General features: G+C 53.5%; 1 protein-coding gene across 1 annotated transcript in view; it reads left to right on the top strand.

Annotated features, from left to right (window-relative positions):
* LOC144950339 (prolow-density lipoprotein receptor-related protein 1-like) overlaps positions 1-27989 on the top strand; it is a 274971-nt gene that overhangs the window by 196833 nt on the left and 50149 nt on the right. The window contains exons 29-48 of the mRNA XM_078880487.1: positions 537-701; positions 2740-2984; positions 4677-4808; positions 7785-8012; positions 8542-8716; positions 9967-10061; positions 10239-10388; positions 10944-11084; positions 11603-11731; positions 13175-13306; positions 13421-13555; positions 13711-13840; positions 14378-14504; positions 14975-15126; positions 15342-15466; positions 16214-16594; positions 24271-24460; positions 25074-25278; positions 26182-26374; positions 27545-27670. Of these exons, the coding sequence (XP_078736613.1) occupies positions 537-701; positions 2740-2984; positions 4677-4808; positions 7785-8012; positions 8542-8716; positions 9967-10061; positions 10239-10388; positions 10944-11084; positions 11603-11731; positions 13175-13306; positions 13421-13555; positions 13711-13840; positions 14378-14504; positions 14975-15126; positions 15342-15466; positions 16214-16594; positions 24271-24460; positions 25074-25278; positions 26182-26374; positions 27545-27670 (3356 nt within the window). The remainder of the gene's footprint in view (positions 1-536; positions 702-2739; positions 2985-4676; positions 4809-7784; positions 8013-8541; positions 8717-9966; positions 10062-10238; positions 10389-10943; positions 11085-11602; positions 11732-13174; positions 13307-13420; positions 13556-13710; positions 13841-14377; positions 14505-14974; positions 15127-15341; positions 15467-16213; positions 16595-24270; positions 24461-25073; positions 25279-26181; positions 26375-27544; positions 27671-27989) is intronic.

Here is a 27989-nt window from a genome sequence, read left to right as displayed (position 1 = left end):
ATTCCATTGCAGGAACCTCGTGAATAAGGACCGTGTTTCTCTTGGATTCTTTCATGGACAAATAAAAGCTTTCATGTTTTCTTCATTATTATATTTTTTGCATTATGCATTGGGACCTACTTCTTCGTAGAATATCCACAACTCACGGCCAAGGTCTTCATTGCAGGGCCCGGGTGGACTGCAGCCTGAAGCAGCTTGTTGTTTTTATCGTGCAGACGAAGCTCAGCCCACGAGAAGATGATATCTGTAACAAAAAGCCAGCTTCTCGCTCGAGTGATATCACATCGCGATGGCTTTCCAGTGCGATGGGGTGTCACATGCTGACGCACCTTGTCATCCTGCCTCTTCTGACTTGGATTGGAACTGTCACCTCCTCAGCGCCTTGGCTTAGCACGCAAACCCCATCTCGTCCAGATTGCTTCGATCTTGAGCGCATTTTGGTATTTGAATGCGTTCGCTCTTATCCTGGACCCTGCTTATCGCCGCCCTGCCCCTGCTGCCCTTCCCCCGCTGCCCTCCCCCCGATGCCCTGCCAGGATCCTGTTCTGGACCGACTGGGACGCGTCGTTCCCGCGGATCGAGGCGTGCTCCATGAGCGGCAGCGGCCGCCACGTCGTGTACCGCGAGACCGGCGCGGGAGGCTGGCCCAACGGCCTCACCATCGACTACCTGGAGAAGCGCCTCATGTGGATCGATGCGCGGTGAGCGAGCGAACGCGGGCAAGCCGCCACCAATCCCTCTTGCCGCACGGCGACGGCGGTGAATCTCAGGTCTCGGAGCGCCTATATAAGTCTGCCGGCTTGCAGAGCGGCCACACACCCTGCAGAGCTTCCCTGCTAGCCATAGCACGTCCCGGCTACTGGCTGGATAAACACAGGACTGTGGTGGCAACGCGTGAGCTGAAGGAGAACCCAGAATGCACCCAAAATCACAGAAGCTAAATGGAGCTGAGCGTGGAACAGCACCGTTACTGAGAATCGCCATACGTTGTCAGAAACGGTGGCGGTGTAGCAAAATCCATCGCACTGCACTTCCACGCTCCCGTGTCTGTGCGCCCCCCACTGACCAGTGTGGTGAAGTTTGGTCAAATGACCCCCACCACCTGCATGATGGGGGGAGGCCCTAGTCCAGCAGTGGATTAACAAAGCACTGTTGTACGTGTTCGTGTACTGTGCGGGGGGGGTGGTTTGAGAACTGTCGATCGGCGGCGTAGGGCTTTGGCATCCTGCGCCGCCAATTCAGAAACCCGAGTTCAATTCCCAGGCGAAGCTTTACATCAGTTGAGAGCAATATCTCACCCAGTTCTGGGCCTCCTCTAGGGTTGACTCAGATGTAAATGTGCTGGCCAGACTACCCATTGATTCCAGCCTGAACAGGTAATTGCTTGACGGTCCTTATCCCAACAACCTCAAAGGTCGAGCAGGCACCGTTTTACCACCTTGGCACTGGACACCTGCCGATGTAGCGTACCGATCGCGAGCGTGCTTTTATTTGTCAGCTGCGTGTACATCAGTCTCAGAGTCTGCTCGCTTTCCCTACTTAACAAATTAATGCGGTGTTAGCCACCCTGCAGCACCGAGCCGTGCCATCAGACCGCACTGATTAAATGCCGGTGTCCAAAAGCGAACGGTGACTTTCGGTGAACGAGCCTGGCCCCGGGGTGATGTGGGTGGACAGTGACGTATGACTGCTGTTAATGCGTCGACGTGCCGCTGAAAGGGGACGTCTGTGGCTTCGCCTCCCAGGACGAAGGATCCGTCCAACTCTCTTAGTGTCGTAAAAATGATACTCGTTTGGGAGTTCACCCGGTGCACGAGGAATTGCTCGCTAATTAAATGAAGGCACACGGATGAGAACTGCACGATGTGACAATATCGCCAATTTGCTTAACAAAGCATGAAAGGGTCATTACAATTAATTATGATGAGTGTTACAATTAAGCTGTCTGGGCTGGCTGAATAAATGGCTGATGGTGGGGGGGGTGGCATTTGCTTGCCAGCTAACTTTGAAATTTGCACGCTTTTTATTCACTTTTAAGCTACCGTACAGTCAGGCACGACTTAAAACACAACGCATTCAAATGCAGTGTGTCAGAAAATGCCAACTCAGTTACCGCTGCATAATTAACAGTGGCAATGTTCATACGAGTACGAAGTGGTGCTCATTTCTGCTGTCATTGCTGAGCCGGTCATGTAAATTTCACTGTGATATATGATGTCTGGGGATCAGTTCCTCCTGTCGGACAACTAGTGCTGATTTCCCACACAAAGCAGCACTCGTTTTATACACACAAGCGTCATCCGCATCTTGAATGGACGCCCGGCCTGAATTTCTCTCAATTGTGAGCCGAGCTACTGCGCAACTCTGCCAGGTTCAAGTTGACGTCTCAGGTTTATTTAGTTTTATCAGCTGACAACTGAAGAGACAAGAAAGAGTCTCAATTCTATATTTAAATGTGCATAGCTCCAGTGGCTTCCTGATATCGGAAGGAAGAGCGTTCCAGACGGCCGCAGAAGTGCACGTGAAAGCGCGCAATGCGGTGACCGTCTTTGTTCCATTGCCAGCCTAAAGCCGATCCGCGGATGGCCGAAAATCACGTGTTGGTATATGCTCCTGACGAGATCGGCAAACGTGTTGTGGTTCGTTTGCATCGAGCGCTTTGCGCGCAATGAGCGTTCGCCACGAACGGCGGGCGCGGCGATGTTCAGCGTTTGACGTTGGGTGCGTGCCTGCGCGCAGGTCGGACGCCATCTACTCCGTGCTGTACGACGGCACGGGCCTCATCGAGGTGCTGCGTGGCCACGAGTTCATCTCGCACCCGTTCGCCATCACCGTGTTCGGCGGAGAGGTCTACTGGTCCGACTGGCGCACCAACATGCTGCTGCACGCCAACAAGTGGACCGGCCACAACGTGACCGTGGTGCAGCGCACCAACGTGCAGCCCTTCGACCTGCAGGTGTTCCACCCGTCGCGCCAGCCCATGGGTAAGGTGTCTCTCTTGGCGGCGCTACTCTGCCCGCAACTCTCGCGCGGGGAGCGGTATCGCGGCGGTTAGCGCGCCGCGTCTACGGACCCGGCGGCCCGCGTTCGATTCCCCCTCACGGCCAACGCCAGTGGACAGTTATCTGAACCGGGCCTCCCCTAGGTCGAGTCAGCCTAAAATGAATATGTGGTGTAGTGTGTAAACGTTTCCATCTCGGGAGACGAGGGGTCGGCCAGGCGTCGTGCTGGACTCTCACCCCCTCGTGTATCGTGCCGCCCTGGATAGGAGCTTGCATCAGTGGTGAATGTGTGGACTCGTCCTGGGAGTCCCCGAGGTCGATGCACCCAAAAAGGAGTACCTGGTGATGTGTATAAACATCAGCATTGGAGAGGCGAGGCAAAGTGCGTGCTACTGGCCACACCACTCTTGTCATTCGCCACGTCTGCATCAAGACATTCCCATTCAGAGACATCTGCGAGTTACTGGGAGGGTGCGTCCCGTTCACCCCTCAATCTCAGGATGCTCAAGCTGGTTGGCATTAATTTTTATTCAAGAAGGCGCAGCGCCGCTGTTTTTAAAGACATTGTACTCGCCGCAGAGAAGTGTTGCGACACGGCTGCGCCCGACGATAGCTGGTGCCACACTGTGCCAGCATGGCCTTGTGGGAGCCTCGGTACGTCTTGCGACGTGAAGACGTACTGATGAAGTTATTTTATTTCAGTTTCTCTTCCGATTCCGTTCCAAGGACGTGAACGTGCACCAGCGGAATGGGAAAGCGTTAATAGGTGTTCACTAATAGCACTGGTCCCACGAGGCTATCCAGGGCTGTGCAGGAGATCCTTGTCTTTGTGTGTGTGAGCTGAATCAGAATGTCGCTTGTGTATTTGCATGTGGACTCAAGTGGCTCCTCCTTGTGTGTTTGACAGCTGCCCTCCCTGCACGTGTTTGTGTGTGTGCGTGACGGAGAGCCCTCTCCCACTCTGGATGCGCTCTCAGTCAAACGGCTCATTTCCCTGCCGACAAATGCCCTGCCGAGTGGCTTGCTCCGTCGACAGTGGGGCACCCACGTGCTCCCTCGCCCCACGCGCTCTCTCGCTGGATGGCTGCCCCGTGCTGCCATCACTCTCGCTTGTCCTGGGGGGCACCGTGTAATTTCTAGGCATAATGCAAAGTTGAACTATGAAATGAAGGGTTTTTTTTTTATAGTAGACATCTATAACCCGATTATTGCATGGTTAAACCAGCAATGCTGTGTATTTATGTTCTCGTGAATGCACCGTGAAGAGTTATGCTTAGTTCTCGTCTCCTTCTTCACGTTATTATTTTTAAATATTTGTATCGCATTATTGGACGAAGCGCTATCCCAACAAACTCCATGGGCAATAATTTAATTATGGCAGTGATCATAAACCACCGCGTTTTACTGCCACGAAACTATTATCACCCCCAGTGAATGGCGGAAATATTTAAGGGTCCTCTAGCGCTGCTAAAAGACATCACATTTTTAATGGCCCGTGACAACTGTGAGGAACGTCGCTGCTGCTGCTGAGTGGCCCTGCGTGTTAGCACGTCTGCGGGAGTTGCGCCGTCGTCATCCGCTCCCTCGCGCGACAGAGAATCCCGCTCCACTGCTGCGCCCCCTCTGTGCCTCGCCACTCGACGAGCGTCGCGCCGCGTGCTTTCTACGTTGCAGCCGAGAATCCGTGCGCGGCGAACGGGGGCCGTGGTCCCTGCTCGCACCTCTGCCTCATCGACTACGATCGGCGGGCTGCGTGCGCCTGCCCTCTGCTCATGAAGCTCGCCCCAGACCGGCGCACCTGCAATGGTGAGCGGTGGTGCAGCGGTTAGCCGGGCGTGGTGCTGGCCACCCACCCCCTCGTGTGCCGTTCCGGCCCTCATAGGTGCTACTCTCCAACAGCACTTGCCCCAACAGTCTGTTAAGGCTATACGGGTGAGCTTTGTCTTTGAGCGCTCACGGCCGGCACGAGCCCTGTTTTGGCTTCACCGCAATGTCTCATTTTAAGTGCTCTGCTTCCCGGTGATGTTCGCCAACCCTTTGGATTCCCAAAGCAAACGTACGATTCACAAGCTTAATAACTGTATTGCAACATTATAAAGTGAATTTACTAATTACAATTAAAATTAGTTTATTAATGTTCATACAACCTTTAGTTTATTTTATTTGATACCATCTCTCTTTGAGGCGCTACGCGCATTTTTAGTTTGCTTATGCCTTGCGATGCCGAGCTGTGTCGGGTTGACTGCTGCAATGGTGGGGACGTTGCTCTTCTGCACCATTGGCTCGATTCTTGACAGAGGTTGCCGATGGCAAGCAGTTGTTTGCAGTGGTTTGGTTTATTTTGGTTGCTACAGGTAAAAAAAAAAACTCTTGGGCAATGAATGTTCATTTTCCACGGGGACATCGTTACACAGTTGACACTTGGCTTCAGCAGCGGCAACAATAACACATGAACAACAAAAAATTGTACATGGTCAAATTGCGAATGGCGAGGTCGTGTTCCAACATGGGGCAGCCAGCACATGCAATACAACAAGGCTATAGTAGAATGCATCACCTACCCAAAGTGAATATTTTACATTTGCAACGATGACAAAAGCATTGGGTGCTAAACAGCACCAAGGTCAGGAAGATATTTTAAAAAACGATTATAACTTAAAGTCTGCAAAGCAGAGCGATCTATTTAATGTTTGTGTGAAAGGAAATCTGATGCCCAAACGCAATTTTAAGTAGTGCAAGGATGGTAAGGTAAAACTTTATCACTCGGTTATTCCAGAGATTAGGGGGCCGCCACACAGAGGGAATGTAACCCGGGTTTGCTTCTCACAGGAACAGGGGGTGGGCGGGGGAAGAGCTTGTAGGGGATACAGGAATGTATCTCGGGGATTAAATGATCCAGAAGATATTTAGCGGACATATTTTGAGGATGAAGATGGCCCAATGCCGTTCCCTGCAAAGATCTACGGTGGGGGGGGGGGGGGGCCCGATTAGAGTTGGATTTGAAGTTCGCAGTGATGGGTCCTACATGGGGCATTTAGGGCAAAAGCAAAGTGCGGAGAGAAACCAGGTGGTTTTTTTGTTCATGCTGAGCCAATAGCAAATCTGTAAATAACATCACAGTTGGGAATAATGGAGAGTGTAGTGGATTATAATAATATCCAATCATAGTCTGGGTGAAAGGCTAAATTATATCTGTACAGGAAGGCAATTTTTGTCTTTATTATTTTAGCAAATATGATCAACTAGCGGGAAGTACCGGGCGTTGCCCGGGTCAAAAAAGTATTTCAAACCTACTCTTAAGAATCTAACAGCAGTGCATACTGACTGTCGTAGTACCTGCTATCACTACAGTAGTACATAGTGGCTCTATAGCAGTATTTATAGACTCTATAGCAAAAAATACTCACCTGACAGAGTGGCGTGGTGAGGCCTAGTCCCGTGCAGAGCCTCCGGCCTCGCCTAGATTGTCCAGCTGGCCAAGGTGGCACCTTGGAAGGCTGGGCCGCTACCCCTGCCCCCCCCCCCCCAGCCACTATCTCCTTGGCCACTCTGCAGTAATATCTACGTGGTAGCATCTACCGATTGTATAGTAGTAACTGCACGCATCGGGGTGGGGGGGACATCACACAGTGAATAATTTACCTGTATTTCTATAGCATTTTTAACGCGAAAGAAAATGTCCCCTTCACTCCCACCGAAGGCGTGCAACTTGGCATGGGCCGTCCTCCCCAACAAAGGCGCATGAGTTGGTATGGTCGTGCACGCGTCATAAATAATTAAATTAAAAGGAAGCGCACAGAAATCGCACTAAATCGCTAATTAAACTAATTTAAAGTTGACGGATGTGAAAAAGGAATAGCGTTTGCTGACCCGCGGGGCTTACGGCGTGATACTTGGATATTTTTTATTTTACGTAAACCCCACCGTTGGAGAGCCAAATGCTTGGCAAGCGCGTGAACACACACAAACCCACACACAAACCCCGCCACAAACCCACAGACATATTTTTACTTTTACATATATAGCAGATATGTGCAGTCACATTCACACAAAGATAATTCCACCGTCTAAATTATAATTTCAGTCACTGCAGCATTGTGTAGTGTGGAGCAATTATAGAGGTACATTGCTGTTTGCCAGGACATGTATGCATGACTATTCTGACATTTTAAAATACTATACTGACAATTGGATGGGTTGCAATTTCAGATCTCAGTTGCTCATCATCCCCATGAGTGCTCTTCTCATGGTGACGATGGGAATGTGGATTTTCACCACATTTTTAGGACCATTGATGGCTATGAGTGCCTCTCTAAATGTAGGTCTGAGCAGTGAGACACCGACTGTATGTATGTATGTACCGTATGTTGAACTTCCTTTGCACCGTACATAGCCAACCGAGCTAATCGGAGGTGCGGTGGAAGGACAACAAACTTAACACAAAAAGCGGTTCTAAAGAAATTAGCCTTGACCAAAGCCCATTTTGTTCTCCCAACCGACCAAGCCACACGCAATGTCTGCTCCTTCTCAAGTTCTCCCAGCCTATAGCGCGTTCACCTTTGTGCTTGTTGATGTATTTGTGTTATCCATTCACTATACGTCACAGGCTGGTGCGTTTTCTCCGAGTGAATATTGAAGCGGAGCGAGGGCGGCTGTGTTGGGGGCGACGGGCAGCGGTGGCGCGGCCGCCCCCTTTGTGCCGCTCCCGCCACGTCATGTGACCACGCGCTATTAACGGCGGCCGGGGCGGGCTGCGGCTGTGTGCTGTACCGTTGCATGCAGAGCACTGGAAGTTCCTGCTGTACGCCCGGCAGATGGAGATCCGCGGCGTGGACCCAGACAACCCCTATTTCAACGTCATCATCTCGCTCACGGTACCCGACATCGAAAACGTGACCGCCGTGGATTTCCACGCGGCGGAGCGGCGCCTCTACTGGAGCGACGTGCGCGCGCGCGCCATCAGGCGCGCCTTCATCAACGGCACCGGCGTGGAGACCATCGTCACGACAGGTGCGCTCGCGAGCGCCGCCGGGCCGTGCCGCAACCACCACCCGGCGCACGTTGCCGCTTGCCCTTCCACGAGCGGTTCGGAGAAGGCGATCGTGCGTCGCTCGCGGATAGAAGAAGTCTGAAGTGTTTGTGATCCACCGTCGAAGCCCACAATTGATTATAGTCAACGTGCCAAGGATGCCACCCACGCGGCTCTTCCTTCATCTAGGTCCGACAAAATTTCCACGGTCAACACCTGACTTCAAAGGTTTAGCTTTGCGTTCTACGACTCACTATCAGTAGCTGGCCTATAGGCCCCTACATCGGTGCCTGCCTCGGTATCCTGGCTATTGAAACCCTGCTGGGTGCGTAATCTGAGTTTGTTTAGGTCGTTGCACCTGTTTTGTTGGAAAAATCGTTAGATCACCCGGTAAATGATTACATGAATGCGTAAGTTATGCTGCTTTCAAGGGCAGCTATTTTATTTATCAAGCACCACACAGCAGCTGGGTGGCTGTGCCCGCCTGTGCCCGCATGTGCCTGTGCTCAGATGTGACGAACACGCACGGGCTGGCCGTCGACTGGATCTCAGGGAACCTCTACTGGAGCAGCTATGACTACAACAAGAAGCAGATCAACGTGGCGCGCCTGGACGGCTCCTTCAAGGCGACGGTGATAGAGGGTCTGGACAAGCCTCAGGGTCTGGTGTTAAACCCTGCCAGAGGGTGAGGGACTCCCCCAAACCCCAGCATCTACCTTGCAGGACACCACTGTCTTCTGTGGAACCTGCCCCGATTGCGGATTCCCCGAACCTCGAATTAGCACGGTTGGCTCCGTACGCTGCGAAAGAAGTTCAACGTCCATGCGTTCAGTACTGAATTGTGGGGTCTCAGAGACTCGAGCACATGGGCCATTTTGAGGGTCCCTTTCATATAACGGGTGATGGGGGAGAAGCATTTACCCCTGAGGACGTGCGAGGCCTGTTTACTGCTGTTATTTCCGTGTCAAACGAACGTTGAGGCGGTGCTCATCTCCTGCCTACGCAGCCCTGGGCCAGAGGTAGTAACTCCACATTCCTACGTCGGGGAGGTGAGTCTATTCGTAGGTCAACGACTGCTGAATCCCCCGCGGAGTGGTACCCATTTTTTTCCAGATTGTTCAGTGCATTCAGCCAAGCCTTGACCAGTGCCTGCGTCGGTGTGCGTTGGTCACGTGGGTCCTTGTGTCCGTTTGTACCGATCACGGCTCGCCAAAAAAATGTACTCAAATGTGTAATGGAATAGGCTTCACTCGCCATGTTTATTCGGTGCTGACCCATAAGCATGCGAACATCATGGAGGGCGGGGCTGGGTGAGGGGGGCGAGGTGGGGGGGCAGCGGGGGGGCGGGGTGGTGGGGGCGGGGTGGGGGGGTGTTTCACTCCAGAGAAGAGTATCAGTCATAGTATTTCATGATGTACTCGATCGCTATGCCATGTACAGTTAATTTGAAGCATTAGGAAATTATGATTGTTTTAGTATACCACTGTCTTCATACATTTTTCAGTCATAAGTTTCAAACAAGACTCAAACATTCACAAAAAACCAACAGCCTTTGTGGTTGATGCAAAAAAAAAAAACTCAGCCATTCCTGAAGAAGTGCATTGTGGTCATCTTTTTTTGCATGACCATCAAGAGTAAATGTGAGGTATGGTGACTGACTGACTGCAGCAGTGATGTTTACGTGGCTATGTGCATTTCACACATTTTAGTCTCGTTTCACACATTTTACCGAAATGAACGTTCGAGGACTCTTATCTGGATCTACAGCTGCAGCTTGAGACAAATCACCAGCTCAGTCCCTTTGTGCTGTGAGATAGCACTGTCCAAACAAACAAACAAACGGGCAGAGAGATCCGTCTAAGCCGTAAATACGTTCCTTTCGACACTCGAACGTTTGTCTTTTGCTTTACCCGCGGATGTGTTTGGCTCTCTTAGAAAGATGTACTGGACAGACGGAGACACCATCAACGTGGCCAACATGGACGGAAGCAGCTGGAAGGTGCTGCACACCCAGCAGAGAGACCCGATTGGTGAGACGTCCTTCAGCGCACCTCCAATGGCATCTGACGCCGCCCGATGCTCATCACGTTAATTTTACGGCCTCCCTGAGGGGCGTATCGTTTCGTTTCGTTTTGCTGTAAAGTTAAAGAAAATGCATCGTTAAAATCCGGCGGGTCCTCGGCTTGCGTCACATGTCCCCCCCGCAGGGCTCTCTATCGACTACGACGAGGGCAAGTTGTACTGGATCAGCGGCCACACTGGCAACATCTACCGTTGCGACCTGGACGGCACAACGCTGGAGGCCATCGAGACCATGAAGAGCAAGCTCACGAAGCCCACGGCCCTGGCCATCATGGGTAACCGCCCTCACCCCTCCACCCGTCCAGACGGAGATCTGGCCCCGTCCCCGCCCTCCTGGGAGTTTATTTTAAAAGCACGACTCGCTGCGTTGGAAGAGGCAAATGCCCTGTTGCTCGCATAGTTAGGAGCATGAATGGTTCAAGAGATTTTTTGGGGGAATTTCAGCAGCGTCGGTCTTTGTTTGCTTTTGAAAATGTTATTTTTGAGCAGAGACCCTGCCGCGTGTTACGCAAAGGCACAGCGATGTGCGAAGCAAGCGTAAGGACAATTGGTGAGAGGTGAGGAGCTTATTCAAAGGGCCAAGTGTGATTATATGAGGTTGGTCAGTTGGAATAAGTAAGGAGAGTCTCAAAGGGCCAAGCATACAGCCAGGCAAGAACGGATAAACTAGCTGCCACTGCTCTTCCATTATGAACACGGTTGACTGTGCACGGTGCAAAAGAGGTTCAACATGCATACGTGCATGAGCGTGTCTCGGCTTGGGCGCGCGGTCGTCGTTTGGCGGTGACCATCGTTGCGGCGGCGGCGGCGGCGCCGGCTCCCTTTGGCAGGCGGCGAGCTCTGGTGGGCCAACACAGCCACCGAGCAGCTGGGAACGTGCAGCAAGAAGGACGGCTCTAAGCCAAACGTGCTGCGCAACGGCACCGCAGGCATCGTCTACCTGCGCTCGTACGACCCCGACGCGCAGAAGGGTGAGCCCGGAGTGCGGGGGATGTGAGGGGCTGACGCGGCGCGTCGCGCAGAATGAGCAACGCACGCGGAACACGGGCGTGGGGCGGCCGCGTCGGAGCAGCGGGGGAACGGCGACGCGTGGATGGTAGCACATGGGGCGTCACGGGGCGACCACGACATATGGCGGAGCGCACGGATGCCTCTCGCCGCCAGCTCGTGCACTGCTGTCACGGTGCTGCGGGTCTTCTTTATTTATTATGTAGCAACAGCGGTTTACAGAGTTAATAAATGTAACAAAAAATAAACGCATTTCATACGGTAGATATTGAGAAAAACAACCAAAGAGAAACGTGATTCGGAATATAAATTAGAGTTTGCATGCTTTACGGTGCTGTTGAGTACTGTGTGCTGTAAGTAACATGGTTTTAAACGCATTGCAAATTTTTTATATTGAATTTTTCCCATCGAGGCAACCAAGTGAATGTGTGTATTTTGCACGTGCGTGCGTACACGTGTTCTCCGTTCTCGTGCTCCCTAGGGGAAAGCCAGTGCAGCCACCAGAACGGGCAGTGCAGCCAGCTGTGCCTGCCTCGTGCCGGCAACCCCGTGCCCACGTGCCGCTGCACGGCCGGTTTCAACCTCCTGCCCGACCAGAAGACCTGCGAGGGTGCGTCCGCCGGCCACGCCTCTCGCACACGGTCTACCCGGAGGCCTCCTTCCTCCCCCTCCTCTGTTCCCTCCCAATCAGCGCAACAGCGACGGTGGAGGCGGGTCGTTCGAGATGGCGCTCAGATTTATCCGTCAATATTTGTGATGTGCACAACATCCACGCACGTGCGCCGAACGGTCTCGGAGCGATTTGGTGCTTCGGTGTTGATGCGCCTTCCATGGCAGTGTTCCGCGAGTGGTCCATGACTGGAATGTTGTCTTCCTTGAATGCGTTTGCAACTTGGCGTCTGCAACGTTACGATTTGTTCACCGAAAATGTATTTCTTTCACAAAGGTTCTCCGCGAGTCATTCTTGTGAAAACGGCTTTTGGGCCAGACGCTTATTACAAACCTCAATAAAAGCAAATCAAATCGAATCAATCATTTCCGTGATCTGGTGTATACGCCAAGGTCTGGCGTACGCCAAGGCAGGCTCTCGCAATGTCCTTGCGCGCGTGATGGTGCCGGCACTGTGAACGCTTTGTTTTGGCGCCTTGAGCAAGAGTTGTGGAAGTGAGATGCGAATCAGATCTGGCTGCCGGAAAATTGTTCCTGATTCTGAAATGTGATCAGTGCAGAAACCACTCTAGGCCCCTCTGCTCCTGTCCCATTGTCATAATGATGTTTCCTGTCTTTATCTCTCGTTGATTTTACTCCTTGGAAATTATTTTAAAAACTATAGGTACAATGCATTTGAGTGGTTGGAAAAAAGGTCATGTTTGACTATATGCTTGAGAGTGGTGACATCGTGGTTTACGCACTTCGCTATGAAACCGGCAACTTAACTTTAAATTATGCCCATGGCCAACATCGGTGATGCTAATATGAATCAGTTTTTGGTCTTCCCCTTCGATTGACTTCGCCTTAAATCAGTACCTGGTAGGGTATAGTAGACAAGGCAGCATGGCGCTGGCCACACAACCCCCTGCGCCACGCCGGCAATCGTAGGGTGCTCGCTCACAGCACTTGCCTCAACAGCACTGTATGACCACACGGGGACCTTTGCCTGAGCGTGTTTGGAGTCAGAGGCAGGTGGACTGTGGTTCAGATACTCCACTTAGCATTCCACTAAAACAACAAACAACACAAGTGGCGTTCGGTGTCTAAACATTGCTTCCGCCTCCTCACGGTCAACCCGGGCCTAAATGACAACCCAGTACGGTAGAGTCACACGCATGAGTACTAACGAAATGAAAGTGGCCAGGCATGCATACACGTGGTGCAGACTCTTATCAACCCCATCGTGTTCCGTGAAAGAGATTTTCACGAACGTCACTTAGCACCTCCGGTGGGCACGGTTGACTACGTACGGTGCGAAAGAAGTTCAACTTACATACACTGCAGTGCATAACGTGTACGTATCTGTGTGTGTGTGTGTGCGTGATTGTGTGCATGTCGACAGGCATCAGTGCCTTCCTCCTGTACTCTGTGTACAGTGGCATACGCGGCATCCCTCTGCACCCGTTCGACAAGACGGAGGCGCTAGTGCCCATCTCGGGCACCACGTCCGGAGTGGGCCTCGACTTCCACGCAGGTAGGTCTCGAGGTGCACACGTCCGTCACGGCAGCACGGTGGTGAGCCATGCAGGGAAAGCGTGTCTTGCTTTTCTGACATTTTCTGTTCCTGTGTTGTTTTGTCCACGCGTAGCCAATGACACCATTTACTGGGTGGACATGAGGGTGGGCAGCATCTTCCGATCCAACCGAGACCAGACATGGAAGGAGGCCATCATCACCGGCGGCCTGGCTCGGGTGCAGGGCATTGCTGTTGACTGGATTGCCGGTACGGTTCGAGCCCGGGCCACGCCCGACTTCCCTCGCTTCTTGTGCGGATGACGTGTGACCGCGTCTCCTTACCAGCCGTGCACGCGTTGACGCGGAGGTTTAAACGACCCGTGAGTAATCCACTTTGACCGAAGCGCTGTTTGCCGCATGCAGGCAACATCTACTGGATAAACTACGGGTTTGACGTGATCGAGGTGGCGCGGCTGAATGGCTCGTATCGATACGTGGTCGTGTCGGAGGAGCTGGACAAACCTCGCGCCATCGCCGTGCACCCGCAGAACGGGTACGGCACCTCTGCTCACAGCGCCGCTCCGACCGGCGACGTCGTTCGAGACACGGTCTGCCTCGTGGCGTCGGTCAGGGTGTGTTGTGGTAGTGCATGTCAATAGACGGGCTGTAAGTCAAGCAGCTCACCGAGCTGCATTGGCTTCCGGTTACCAAACAGATTTGTTGCAAGGTCGCGCTCATGACACACAAGTGCTTGCCACAAATGAACCACAATACCTTGCTGATCTCATCAAGGAGCATAAACCTTCATCACGCGAACTCCAGTCATCCTCGCAGCAGCGGCGTCTGGCTGGCCATCGAACAAAGACGGTCACTGTCAGATGCGCTTCCGTGGCCGTCTGGAACGCTCTTCCTTCCGATATTAGGAAGCCACTGGAGCTATGCACTTTAAATCTAGGTTGAAAGCTAATTTCTTTAGAACTGCTTCTTTGTGTTCAGTTTATTGTTATTCCCCCGCACGAAAGAGGTTCAACATACGTACATACGTGTGTGTGCGTGAGCGCACCCTCGTGACGTGTTTTTCCCCCATTAGCTACCTCTTCTGGTCCGACTGGGGGCTCAGCCCCCGCATCGAGCGCACGCTGCTCGATGGCACAGAACGGATGGTGCTCGTGAACTCCAGCATCGCGTCGCCCAACGGCATCTCCATCGACTACGACGTGGGTCCCCGCAGTCTCACCGCTCGCGCGCATGACACCGCTCCCCGTGGGTTTGAAATGGATAAGTGAGCGATTTTTGTTTTGGTGAAATCCTGACCCGTTACCCAAACACGCACATTTCAGAGTGTGGGTGGGTGTGTGTGTGTCTATGCTGGAAATAATTATTGAAAGCACCCTCACAGCGCCCCGCTGATTTCATCACCCGCGTTGCTAAACGTAGTTATCTGCTCGTTAGACAACTTGAAACAACTCCCTCTTCACTACAACTCGAACTCCAACCTTCTTTCGACAACCGTGACGGTCGAACTACTTTCTTTGTCGAAAGCCAAACGAAAAGCAACCGCTTTAAGAGCCAGTGATTGCGAACTCCATTGAAGCGACGGTGGGAAGGATTTAACGCATCGGGGATTGCATCTGGGACTCCCTCCGCCGCAGCGGCTTGAGTTTTACTCGTCGACTCGGCCCGGCAGGAGGGGAAGCTGTACTGGTGCGACGGGCAAAAGGACAGGATCGAGCGCGTCGACCTGGAGACGGGGGCCAACCGGCATGTGGTGTTCGTCGCCACCACCAGCGACATGTTCTCCGTCTCCGTCTTCGGGAGCCACATCTACTGGAGCGACCGGTGAGCAGATTCCCTTTGTGCCCCCACGCCTAAGCCCCGTTGTGGGGGCTGCAGCACGGGCATCCCTTCGCGAAGGCCCGGCCGCCATTTTACCATTCAACAACGTACGTACGTACGTTGAACTCCGTTCGTACCCTACGCAGCTGACCGTGCTGATCGGAGATGCTTAAAACCGCGTCGCGTCTTCGTCGTCGTGACTGTCCCGCGCCGTGCAGAATGCAAGACGGCGGCTCCATCAAGAGGGGCAGCAAGGACAACGCGGCAGACGCGGTGGACCTGAGGACCGGGATCGGCACTCAGCTGAACGAGCTGAAGGTGTACAACAGGGACAGGCAGAAAGGTGATCGCAAACGCTGCCAAGAAAACACCCCGAAATGGCACATCCGCATCCACACGGGCACAATGGAGAACATTTTAATTCACAACAGCAAAGCATGCCTGCAATGCTCAAATTCAAAGCAGTTAAAGGTAAAGCCTGACAAGTATTATTTGTGCTTCATTGCCAAATGCTTATACACCACCTCTCTAGGTCGAAGTCGAGAGGGTCTCCCTGCTCAAGCACTTGAGCCAGTGGTGGAAATAAATGATAAAGTCCCTATTGCAGTGGCCAGTCTTTCCATTGGCAAGTCATCGGCGATTTTCCACAGACGTTATACTCGCAACCTTCCCATGATGAGCCAAGCGCTGACCACAGCGACGCGCAGCTGCTCAAGACAGACGAAGCAGCTCGAGATATTGTAGTTGGTTTGTAACCCGGATCCAGAACTCACACCCGCGGTAAATGATAATTACGAGGACGGCAGCAAAGTTAACTGCGATTACACAATGACGATTCCACTGCAATTCCCCATTCATTCGACGAAATACGCAATCGCAGTCGTAATTGCCAGACCCTTTGTTAAAGAGGCTTCTTCCCGAGCTGCCTCACACCGTCGCTTGCTGACGCTCGCCCACCCTGGACGTCTGCGAAAAAAGAGCTTCGCGAGCTCATCAGATTCCCCCGTCCAGGTCCAGATGAAAGATTCCCATTCTTCCGATTCGCCAGCGCCACTTCCTCTCCCCCTCTCTCTCTCCCCGCCGACCGCAGGCACCAATGTGTGCGCGGTGAAGAACGGCGGCTGCGCGCAGCTGTGCCTGTACCGGGGCGCCCGGCGGAGGGCATGCGCCTGCGCCCACGGGCTGCTGGCGACGGACGGCGCCTCGTGCGACGCCCACGACGCCTACCTGCTCTACTCGGAGCGCAGCGTGCTCAAGAGCGTGCACCTCTTCGACGAGCGCAACTTCAACTCCCCCGTGCGGAACTTCGAGGACGCGGAGCACATGAAGAACGCCATCGCGCTCGCCTTCGACTACCGCTCGCGCTCCGGCTCCGCCCGGGGACGGCACAGGATCTTCTTCAGCGACATCCACTTCGCGAACATCCAGCAGGTGTACGAGGATGGCACGGAGCGCAAGGTCGTTATCGACAGTGAGTACCAACGCTCCGTGACGACGTGTGTGTTGGGTTGTACCACGTGGTGGTGTTCAGCGTGACGTGTGGTGGGTTGCACCACGTGCTGGTGTTCAGCGTGACGTGTGGTGGGTTGTACCACGTGGTGGTGTTCAGCGTGACGTGTGTTGGGTTGTACCACGTGGTGTTCAGCGTGACGTGTGTTGGGTTGCACCACGTGGTGGTGTTCAGCGTGACGTGTGGTGGGTTGCACCACGTGGTGGTGTTCAGCGTGACGTGTGGTGGGTTGCACCACGTGGTGCTCAGCGTGACGTGTGGTGGGTTGCACCACGTGGTGTTCAGCGTGACGTGTGATGGGTTGCACCACGTGGTGTTCAGCGTGACGTGTGGTGGGTTGCACCACGTGGTGTTCAGCGTGACGTGTGGTGGGTTGCACCACGTGGTGTTCAGCGTGACGTGTGGTGGGTTGCACCACGTGGTGTTCAGCGTGACGTGTGGTGGGTTGCACCACGTGGTGCTCAGCATGACGTGTGGTGGGTTGCACCACGTGGTGTTCAGCGTGACGTGTGGTGGGTTGCACCACGTGTTGTTCAGCGTGACGTGTGGTGGGTTGCACCACGTGGTGTTCAGCGTGACGTGTGGTGGGTTGCACCACGTGTTGTTCAGCGTGACGTGTGGTGGGTTGCACCACGTGGTGTTCAGCGTGACGTGTGGTGGGTTGCACCACGTGGTGTTCAGCGTGACGTGTGTTGGGTTGCACCACGTGGTGTTCAGCGTGACGTGTGTTGGGTTGCACCACGTGGTGTTCAGCGTGACGTGTGTTGGGTTGCACCACGTGGTGTTCAGCGTGACGTGTGGTGGGTTGCACCACGTGGTGTTCAGCGTGACGTGTGTTGGGTTGCACCACGTGGTGCTCAGCGTGACGTGTGTTGGGTTGCACCACGTGGTGTTCAGCGTGACGTGTGGTGGGTTGCACCACGTGGTGCTCAGCGTGACGTGTGGTGGGTTGCACCACGTGGTTTTCAGCGTGACGTGTGATGGGTTGCACCACGTGGTGTTCAGCGTGACGTGTGGTGGGTTGCACCACGTGGTGCTCAGCGTGACGTGTGGTGGGTTGCACCACGTGGTGTTCAGCGTGACGTGTGATGGGTTGCACCACGTGGTGCTCAGCGTGACGTGTGGTGGGTTGCACCACGTGGTGCTCAGCGTGACGTGTGATGGGTTGCACCACGTGGTGCTCAGCGTGACGTGTGATGGGTTGCACCACGTGGTGTTCAGCGTGACGTGTGATGGGTTGCACCACGTGGTGTTCAGCGTGACGTGTGATGGGTTGCACCACGTGGTGTTCAGCGTGACGTGGAAATATTTCGCTCTGCAAGAACTGCCGAACGGCAAAGCCACAGAGAGCGGCACAGGATTGCGTAACCTTGCCCCCACCCCCGCCCCCTTGCGACCTGATCACGATATTGAGTCATAAGCACAGTAAAGTACAGGTGTTGGATGCAGGTTGCAAAGTCTTTATTTATTTTTGATACAGGCACTGGACCGCAGCACACATGGGGGGTGGGGGGAGGTGTCTGTTAACTGTGTGTGCCACCTATTTTACGCTCCTAAACTCTGTTAGCCACACCTGGTTGATGAAACCTGCCGTCGTGCAAGTTCCCATTACACGCTTCTTCAACCTGGACACCCGGGAGCCTGCGCCGAGTCCTGTCTCTCTGATGGGATTGACCGCCGAGGGGCGTCCGGTTTACATCGCGAGCGGCACCCCCCCTTCTCCCCCCCGTAAACCGCAGCGCGTCCAAAGACGTTCGCGCGAGCTACAGGGAGAACGACGCCAGCGAACAGGAACACGACAAGGCTCTGAATGAGGAATCCAGAGACGCCTGATCTGGCCGCCAACGGCGTTCGGCGCATACCCTACAGAGCTGCTCCGAGCGCGTGCGCTCGCCTTTCGCTGCGAGCGACGATTCATCAAACACGAGTGGGGCGTCAACAAAAGGAACTGGCCCAACAGATTTTCGGACGATGCCTCGGACTCTGCAGAGATTTCTGGCAGGAGGCAGATAACGCAATACCCGCGTGCACCTCCATCAATCTCTGACGGCATTCTTTGCGAGAGAAACCTCGTGTAAATGCGAGCCTCAACGGCTTTGGCCGTAATGGAATAAAAAATTAAAAGTGAATTTGGGGAAATTGGATTCCCGCCTTCAGAATTTGCATAATAAAGTGACGGACCGTGTATATATATATGCAACGCTGCACCCTTGCAAGGTGTTTGTTTTAGTTGGCCCTTTTTGTTCATAAACCCAAAATTCATCATCTATTTCAGAGTAATTATGTCAGAATGTGCTTCGTGTGATAGTTATTAATGTCCGTGTGGATAAACGCGTGGTGTGATTAAGCAATCACGTACACGGGTACGACACCTCACGTAATTTCTCGCACAAACACGGACATTCAGGAAGCCTCGTGTAACAATGTTGGCATAATTGGGCTAAACACACAATCGCGTCGGTAATGAACTAGCAATTTTAATTATTTGGCACATTTTCTGCACGTCTTTCGTTTATGTCCAAACCTATAACCGGCAGGCTTGTCAAATCTTTACGCGGATTTAATTTCAATATTTTTTCTTAGCAATATATGCAAATGTGTGAGAATAGATTATCGCAATTAACTTGGTTTAGCTTTGATGTATGTCTGTGTGATTGCGTGTCTACTGCCACTGCCATTACCAGCTGCGGGATCGTGTAAACACCTGCTCTTTACGATCTTGATGGATCATTATTTGCACATCGGTGAATTTCTGCGCCCGCCGTATAGAAACCCGCCATCAAGCCAAACGCCAACTCATTTAACAAATGAATTGCTGGCATGTTCATTTCAAGCGAGGCAGAACATTTGCAGATGGCACTAAAGACGTCCGTTTTATGGGCTTATTGGCAGCAAAACCGTGGGCTTGCGGTGATGTCGCCAAGTAGCATTTCGGGAGATAAACAATCATTGCTACGAGAGAGAGAGAAAAAAATGTCCCGTCTCATTTAAATGCCTAAAATATCCTTTCACCCCCCCAGGTTTTTTGTTTCTCCTGTCAAAACAGAGTGGCGGATGAGAATTGTTTCTGCTCCGTTTTCTGCCTTCACGAGACCGTAATTAGCCGCATCGATGGAGTCTCGTGAATTTGCTGCACCGTCCCCCCCCCCGCCCCGTGCCTTCAGCTTGACAGCGTTTAAAGTGCACGCCGCTGAGGTGGGAGCCTCGGGTGAAGAATGATTTAACATTTTATTCCGTGAATTGTTTTGGTCGCAATGGAGGATCAGTGCCCGGCTTTTGGATGAAAACATTTACTGTTGTTATTATTACTACTACGGTTATTTACCCACGAAAGCCTCAAAGAGACTATCGTCACTTTCTTTAAAGGATGGTCCTGCCAAGTCGGTGGCGACGATTTGCCCTGCATATTTTTATTCCAGTAAATTGCTGGTAAATCTCTTCACAAATTCGAGCCACACGACACTGGCACACAAGGGCCTGCTCCCGTCAATGATGTCACGGGATCTTCGAAGCCCGCCGTGAAGCAGGCGGCGCCCTGTTGCCGAGTTCAGCCGCCAGGGCGGCTGGCGTTTTGAACATTCGCGAGCCTTCGCGACAAGCGGGCGAGAGTTCTTAACCCGCTAGGCCATGTCGCCGCAAATGTCTGCGCGTGGGCAGGGATTGACCCTGGCGTCGTTTCCCCGAGGCACCCAGCACCTCGCGCCGCTCTCGAACACCTCCCGCAGGTCCCTGCGGAACTGCCTGGACAGGAACGCGTAGATGAAGGGGTTGATCACCAGGCTGGTCAAGGACATCAGGCGGGCCAGCATGAACGTCCCAAAGTTCAGTTGAGACTGCTTGCCCAGCGCCGTCAGGTACATGACCACGTACGACGGCAGCCAGCACACCACGAAGGCCACCACCAGCAGGACAACGGTGACGGTGAGCCGCTGGTTGTAATTGTCAAAGGCGGGGCCCCGCGACGCCCGCAGCTCGCACGATGGGCTGCGCCGACGCTTGCTCACGTAGCAGACGAGGCGGCAGTAGGCGAAGCTGATAATGAGCAGCGGCAGGACGAAGCAGCTGACGAACAGAACGGAGGCGTAGGCGATGTGGCTGCTGCCGTTGTCCACCATGTGGATGGCCAGGCAGTACAGGGGCTCTACGTGCAGCTTGTTGTAGATGGGCTGCGGCAGAGCGATGACGAGCGCCGGGAGCCATATGCACGTGAGCATGGTCACGTGCGTGGCCCACGAGCGCGAGAGGCGGTACGCCCAGCTCACGTGGGCCACTGTGACGTACCTGCGAAGCCATCATCGGTCGTCAGGGTGCTCGGCACGATCGCAAAATCACGAAGAGTGCCACCGCTTAAACGATCCACGGAGCAGCATTCATATCTCAGCTTCCCCGAGTCATTCCTGGAAATGTTACATTCCTACGACGCGGATTGGCCCTCTGTAAGGAGGCATCCGTGACGGCGAGCCGTCGGTTCGCAACCTCTGATTAGCATGATTGGCTACGTACGGTGCAAAAGAAGCCAGTGATTCACCTCTTCTCACTTTGCGCAAAGACTTATTTTTTTGCGTGTTACCATGTTAGAATAAGTTGACCGCGTTTCGAGGCATTATTCCACTCTGGCGCGCTCCCGAACAAAACGGCGCAGCACAGGGAGGAGGGGGGGGGGACTGACCGGTTGAGAGAGAGCACGGTGAGCGTGAACACGCTGGCCGAGGTGCACGCCGTGGCCAGGAAGCTGAACAGCTTGCAGAGCGCAGCGCCGAAGATCCACTCGTGCAGGACGATGGAGGCGGAGTTGAACGGCAGGCAGGCGAGCTGGGTGAGGTCGGCGACGCTGAGGCTCAGCAGCAGTACGTCGGTGCGGCTGCCGCTGAGCCCTTTCCGGCGCTTGCACGACAGGATGACGACGACCAGCGCGTGGCCCAAGACGCCGCTCACGAGGATCGCCGCGTCCAGGGTGGGGATCGCCACGCCGCTCCAAGACGACGACGCCGCCGCCGACGCCGTCGCCACCGTGGCTCCGGACGCCGCCGCCGTGTGGGCGACAGGTGCCGAAGTGCTGACGTCCGTCGACGCGATGGCCATTTTGGTCCCCTCCATCGTCGAACCCGTGCGGGTGTCGGTTGACTGCTCGCCGATGAAACTTGAAAGTCGACCACCTTTTTGTTGTTGTTGTTGTTGTTGCTTAACTTTGGTTTTTCATGGCGGTGAAATTTTCACCGCTTTTCCCACCGGCGCTGGCTGAGGTGGCTGGTTTACTGCTGAGCTCCCCCGCGCCCCTCCTCCCCCCCCCCAAAGCGCTTGGGGTCGAGCGGCGATATTGGCGACGGTGGCTGCTCCACAGCCTTCCCGCTGGCTTGGCTCGCCTTCGGCTTCGTCCACCGCTGGCCGGAGCCGAAATTGCGAACTTTGGCCCCCTTTTTTACTGCCCTCTTGCAAGCTGATCATGTCCATAAACGGGCACCGTTCTGTTTATTTTTCCCGTTGACGAGTAACCTCCCGTATGCCTGTGAAGCTACATTAAACAAACTTTTAATGCCCAACGGCTTGCCTTTCAGTAGTTTCTCCCCGTGGGTAAAGCGTCGGTTGGCAACTCCTTCCAAACGTTGTTTCCACCTTCGCGGCGACCGGTGTTGACCGGTGGGAATAAAGACGGCAAAATTTCGCCGAGAGAACGCGAGACCTCTGTGTCCGCCGGCCAGACAAGCGCTCAAAGGAGCCGCGCCGACACTTGCCGGGGCCGTTTGTTCGCTTCCACACCGCCGCCGATGTTCACCCGTTGTGGCAGGAGGTGATGGGATGCAGCAGGATTTAATAAGTCATCTATTCCTGCCCACCCGCCCCAGCCCGAGGTCCTCCGTACCAGTCCCCAGCTTCGGGAGTGCGCCCCTTGGCACGTGCTGTTTTTCCTCCCCTCGTAACATTGAAATAAGTTTTTTTTTTTTTTACACGGCCCTTGTTTTGGGAACGTCTCCCTCCGTAGAGTTGTTAAAGCTAATTGAGTCTGTGCTGGGAATTTGTCAAATATTCAGCAAATTGTAAAGGTCCATTCTTGCTGTTATAAGCGTTGCTTTCAAAATGCAAAGGCTTCTGAAACTGAGCCCGTCTCGCTGGAGAACATTGCTAATGGAAAAAAAAAATGCCTTGTCAGTTCATTTTTGTGTTTAAATTATTTGTCTGGCTTCAAACTATTGAACGCAATTTGCTTGTAAGAAAGACGTAACCGTTGACTGAGATGACATGGGTTGCAATCCGTACGGTTGTGGGAATGCATCTCGCGTGGAGGTGCTATTATCTGAGCGCGGGTAATGTTTAAAATGTTCACGAGGTTCGCACAGCAGCTGAGCAACAAGCGAATTGTGAACGGAGAGGGATTGGAGGAAGGATGCGACGCGCGATTGTTCCCGCACGCCCTCGGCAGGCCCTCCTCCCAGAGCCTTTGACGAGACGCCGCGTTCTTTGTACCTCCGAAGCAGAAGCCGAGGCGTTGCGACTCTCGGTGTGGCTCCGTTTCTTGACATTTAATCCCAAGCGCGCAGCACCGCAAATTACGCAAGAAATGTGTCCAAACACCGCCCACGCCCACTGGTTGGGTCGATGTCTTACAGCTCCACGCCCCCCACTCCCCTTGGGTCGCGAGTCTTTTTCCATTAACTTCCTGTGAAGTTTACACTCGGACGTGCGTACGTAGCCATCCGTGCTAATCGGACGTGCGGGTTTCTGTCTCTGTATGTATAATATTATTGTGGTGAGCCGAGGCGCACTGATTAGCATCCTGCCATGGATTCTATTTTGGCTCGTGGATATCTCAACTTGTTCTCTGCCTATCTAAGACTCAATCACAAATCGTAATTACAATGATGATCATATCTATTGTTTTAATAACAGCGTCTTTCATTGAAAAAACACACAAAGCGCTGTACGTGTGAAATGTTTTTGCACGAGGTGAAAACAAATCAACGAGCTCCTGATGCAGCCATTGAACGGTAGCGACCTGGAGGGCATGGTCTCGACCACGCCACTCACTTGAGCACGTTGCCATCCTAAAGGGGTGCTCGCTGATATTACTTTGTTCCAACATTTTAATGGCTGTGGGGGAGGGGGAGATCTCTCTCTCTCTTTGTTATCTGGTTCTGTTACGTTCAAATCTAGATTGGTTCCGTTACGTTTGTTTCATGTGCGTGTGCCTTTTTCTGATTCCGTGTGCCATTCCGTGTGCCTGTAACTATCTGTGTGTGCGTGGATATGCATGCGTGTGCTCGTACGTGCCTCTTTGTGAGTTTGACTCCTGGCAATGTATAATATATTTTTGTCATGGATTTCTCCAGGATAACGAAAGGTTCTGATTCGAATGCAAGTTAGCCCAGTTCCGCACCCTCTCCTAGGTCAGGTGAAGTGAGTATCTTGTGCCGTGCATAAATATCAGCCCCGGGGAGTCGAAGATGGCCATGTGGTGCTAATAACACCACCCCATCGTGCAAATGCAGGTCTTAATGGGTGCTCGCACCGTACGTAGCCGACCGTGCTAATCGGAGGTGACCCCCCCTCCACCCCCCATCAATTGTATATGGCCTCTGTGTGTGTGCCTGTTTATGTGATGTTGACGTCATCATCCACCCCTCCCCCTTCGACCCTGGTAGACGTTGGCTCGGTGGAAGGGCTGGCGTACCATCAGGGCTGGGACGCACTCTACTGGACCAGCTACACCACGCCCACCATCGTGCGCCACTCGCTCAATCAGTCCCGGCACGGCGCGTTCAAGCGCGAGACCATCGTCACCTTGTTCGCCGACGACCACCCGCACTCCTTCGCCATGGACGAGTGCCTCGAGTGAGCACCCGGTCGCGCCGTCACGCCCGTGGCAGAGTCGTGGCATCACGCCCATGGCAGGGTCGTGGATGTAACGCCCGTGGCAGGGTCGTGGGTGTCACCCCCGTGGCAGAGTCGTGGCATCACGCCCATGGCAGGGTCTTGACATTGGCGTACAAAAAATGCACGCGAGGCTGTTCCACTAATCTGTGCGCTATTTATTTGGAGAGAAAAAATGTGTTGTATTTATGAAGCGATTTTTTATAACTTCATTATCGATGACTGAAATGCCATTAGCGTGGCAAATGTAATTTAACTCGGTTAAAACTAAAAAGCGTGTAGCCTCGAGTGAACTAAAATGTAGCTCTCCAAATATTCACTAATGAGTACACAAAATGGAGGTGACAGGTAATTGTTTAACATTATGCCGTGATGAACGAACGCCTATTTTTACAGAATCAATTGTCGGAGGCTGCCGCTGCTGCCGCTGCTGCTGCCGCTGCCGCTGCTGCTGCTGCTGCACACTTTCATCATGAGTGCACTGCGTTCGCTGGTCACACAGCGTTGCATGTCGTTTAACTTCTTTCGCACCGTACACATAGCCAGCGGTGCTAATCCACACTCCATTTTGCAGCCTCATGTTCTGGACCAACTGGAACTTGCAGAGGCCGAGCGTCATGCGTGCCTCCCTGTCGGGCTCCAGCGTGCGTGTGATCGTCAACAGCAACATCCGCTCGCCCAACGGCCTGGCCATAGACCACCGCACGGAAAAAATCTACTTCTCTGACACCACCCTCGACAAAATCGAACGCTGCGAGTACGATGGCTCTCACCGCTACGTGAGTGCCGTCTTCTTCTCCGCGTTCTTCCCCTGCCCCACACCCCCTCTGCCCCCCCCCCCCATCACGCCCGTCCGTCCCTCAACCCCCCCTCCCCATCCCTGAGAAGGACAGCATTTTACCGTTCTTGTGTACGTGTACAGTAAGTTGAACTTTTTTAGCGCCGTACGTAGCCAACCGTGCTAATCGGAGGTGCGGGGGAAGGACAACAAACCAAACACAAAAAGCAGTTCTAAAGAAATGCCTTTTCAATCTAGATGATGATTTAACAGTGCATTGCTCCAGTGGCTTCCCAATATCGAAAGTAAGAGCGTTCCAGACGGCCGCAAGAGCATATCTGAAAGTGCACAATGCAGTGCCCGTCTTTGTTCGATGGTGAGCCGTAATCCGCAAAGATGACTGCGGCTCGTTTGACTGTTTATGCTCCTTGCCGAGACCATCAAGGTATTTGCTGTAAACATGTGGCGAGCACTTTGGCTCAAATAATTATTGTCATGAATCCCTGACAGCCTTCGCCATACTCCCATGTTCCCTCTGCTGTACACCCAGCTCTGCACACTACAGCTTTGTGCACTCCGGGAAGCATTTTCCGCTCTCAACCTCCGCTCACTTTTTTCATCGTTGTCAGCCATGATCAATCCACTGCTGGATAAAAAAAAACCTTTACAGGCCGAGGCCAGCAGCTCCCACGATCCCGTAGTGCAGTGGTCCACTCCCCATCTCCACGTCCCATCCCTTGGGCCACTCCATATGTATTCACTTCCTTCATGTCGAAGCCAATCCTTGTATCCTGTTTTATATTTAGAGAGGGCCTTAAGTCAAGGCTTTGCAAGGGATGACTTCCCGCGTGTCTTACTTCCCTCCGTGTCCCTCTCTTCATTTCCCTCTCCCCGTGCGTCTCAGGTGATCATCCAGTCGGAGCCCACGCATTCCTTTGGCCTGGCCGTGTACGGCGACTTCTTGTTCTGGACGGACTGGGTGCGGCGCGCCGTGCTGCGCGCCAACAAGTACACGGGCGAGGAGCTGACCCTGCTGCGCTGGGGCCTTCGCCAGCAGCCCATGGGCATCATCGCGCTGGCCAACGACACCAACAGCTGTGAGTTGCTGGGCCCTGCCGCCGCCTTTTGTGGGACCCAGCCCTTGGACGGCCTCTTCATAGAGGGTTCAAGGCAAAGGTGCAGCCCTGCAATTGCTCGCTGGCGGGAAGGGACCTCGTAATCAAAGTTTTTTGGTTAGATCGCCAGAATTGCCCGATGATGCTGGATGCAATTACCATCGAAACGTCGTACTCAAAAAATTGTAAATGTTGTGGTTACACGCTTCAACACACCGGTGGGCTAAAGCAGTGAACTATATGTCTTTTGTCAACGTGACACTTTTTTACTGATTGGCCGTGTCGGGTGGTGGAGGGTTACGACACATTTATAAGTAACGCGATCTAAACCCAAAAACGTTGATTATGAATAATATTGGTCGCGAAAGCCTGCTACGTGTTAAACTGGGAAGGGACCTCCTCCGCTCGAGGGACGCTCTGGAGAGAGCCCCTCTGAAAGGGGATTCGTGGCGATTTCTTCCATGCAGGCCCGGCGTCTTTGGAAGAGGTGGGAGCCACCCACACGTTACCCCACCACGTGGCATGTGCTGATCGATTAAATCCGTTTATCTTGCTGGGCGGACAGGGATGGGGGGGGAGCATTTAAAAAAAATCAGATTATTTCCACTGCCACGCCTGGAGGTCGAACCGTCGACCTCAGGGTTGGCAAGTCCAGTCTTCTGACCACTGCAACCACGGCCTCTTAAACGCCCGTAAGTGCATCCGCTCCATTCAAGTGAATTACCTCATCCAGTGTCAATGCTGCAATGTCACGATGCCACGCGGTCGTTTGATCGCCACCTCTCACTTGGCAACTCTGGCGGCTACCAAACCCTGGCACCTTTGGGCATCGCGTGCGGCGTGGCGAGAGCAGGCGGCACCTCCTGTCGGAGACCCGAGTTCGAATCCCGCTCACGGCCGGCAGCAGAGACAAAGACCTGAACCGGTCCTGGGCCTCCCCTAGGTCGACTCGGCCTCAAACGAGTACCTGGATGTGGTGTGTAAACATCGCCACTGGGCAAACAAAGTTTGTCCGGCGTGGTTGGTGCTGACCACCCACCCCCTCTTGCGCCGTGCCGGCCTTCATAGGTGCTGCTACTCATTAACAACACTTGCCCCAACAGTCTGTTCAGGCTACGCGGGGGATCTTTGTCTTTTTTTGTGCGCACGCAGGCATGCTCTCGCCGTGCAAGCACGCGAATGGGGGGTGCGAGGACCTGTGTCTGCTGGATGAGTACGGCGAGGTGACATGCCAGTGCCGCGGGGAGCGGACGCTGGTGGACAGAACGAGATGCGTGGGTACGAGATGCGTGGGAGTGAGATGCGTGGGGGTGAGGTGCGTGGGTGTGAGGTGCGTGGGTACGCCGCTTTGGAGTACATTCGGTTGCACGTGTATCGTATTTATTCATAATGACGAGCAGCTTGAAAGGGTAACGTGTTCATTTTGTGACCGTAGAGTTGTGGGTAACGTTAAGATGGGAAATGTCATCCGTAGCTCATGAGTAAGAAATGTTAATCCACTGACTCGCTTCCAATTACAACATCATGGGGGTTGAGAAGGACTTTGACAATCGGTGACTCCGCTTCACTCCAGGCATTTAACCTGGAAACAATAACA

This window comes from Lampetra fluviatilis, chromosome 1 (genome assembly GCF_964198595.1).
Source record: "Lampetra fluviatilis chromosome 1, kcLamFluv1.1, whole genome shotgun sequence".
Taxonomy (NCBI): Eukaryota; Metazoa; Chordata; class Hyperoartia; order Petromyzontiformes; family Petromyzontidae; genus Lampetra; species Lampetra fluviatilis.
The sequence above is the reverse complement of the archived record's forward strand: the minus strand, read 5'-3'. Positions and strand labels throughout refer to the sequence as shown.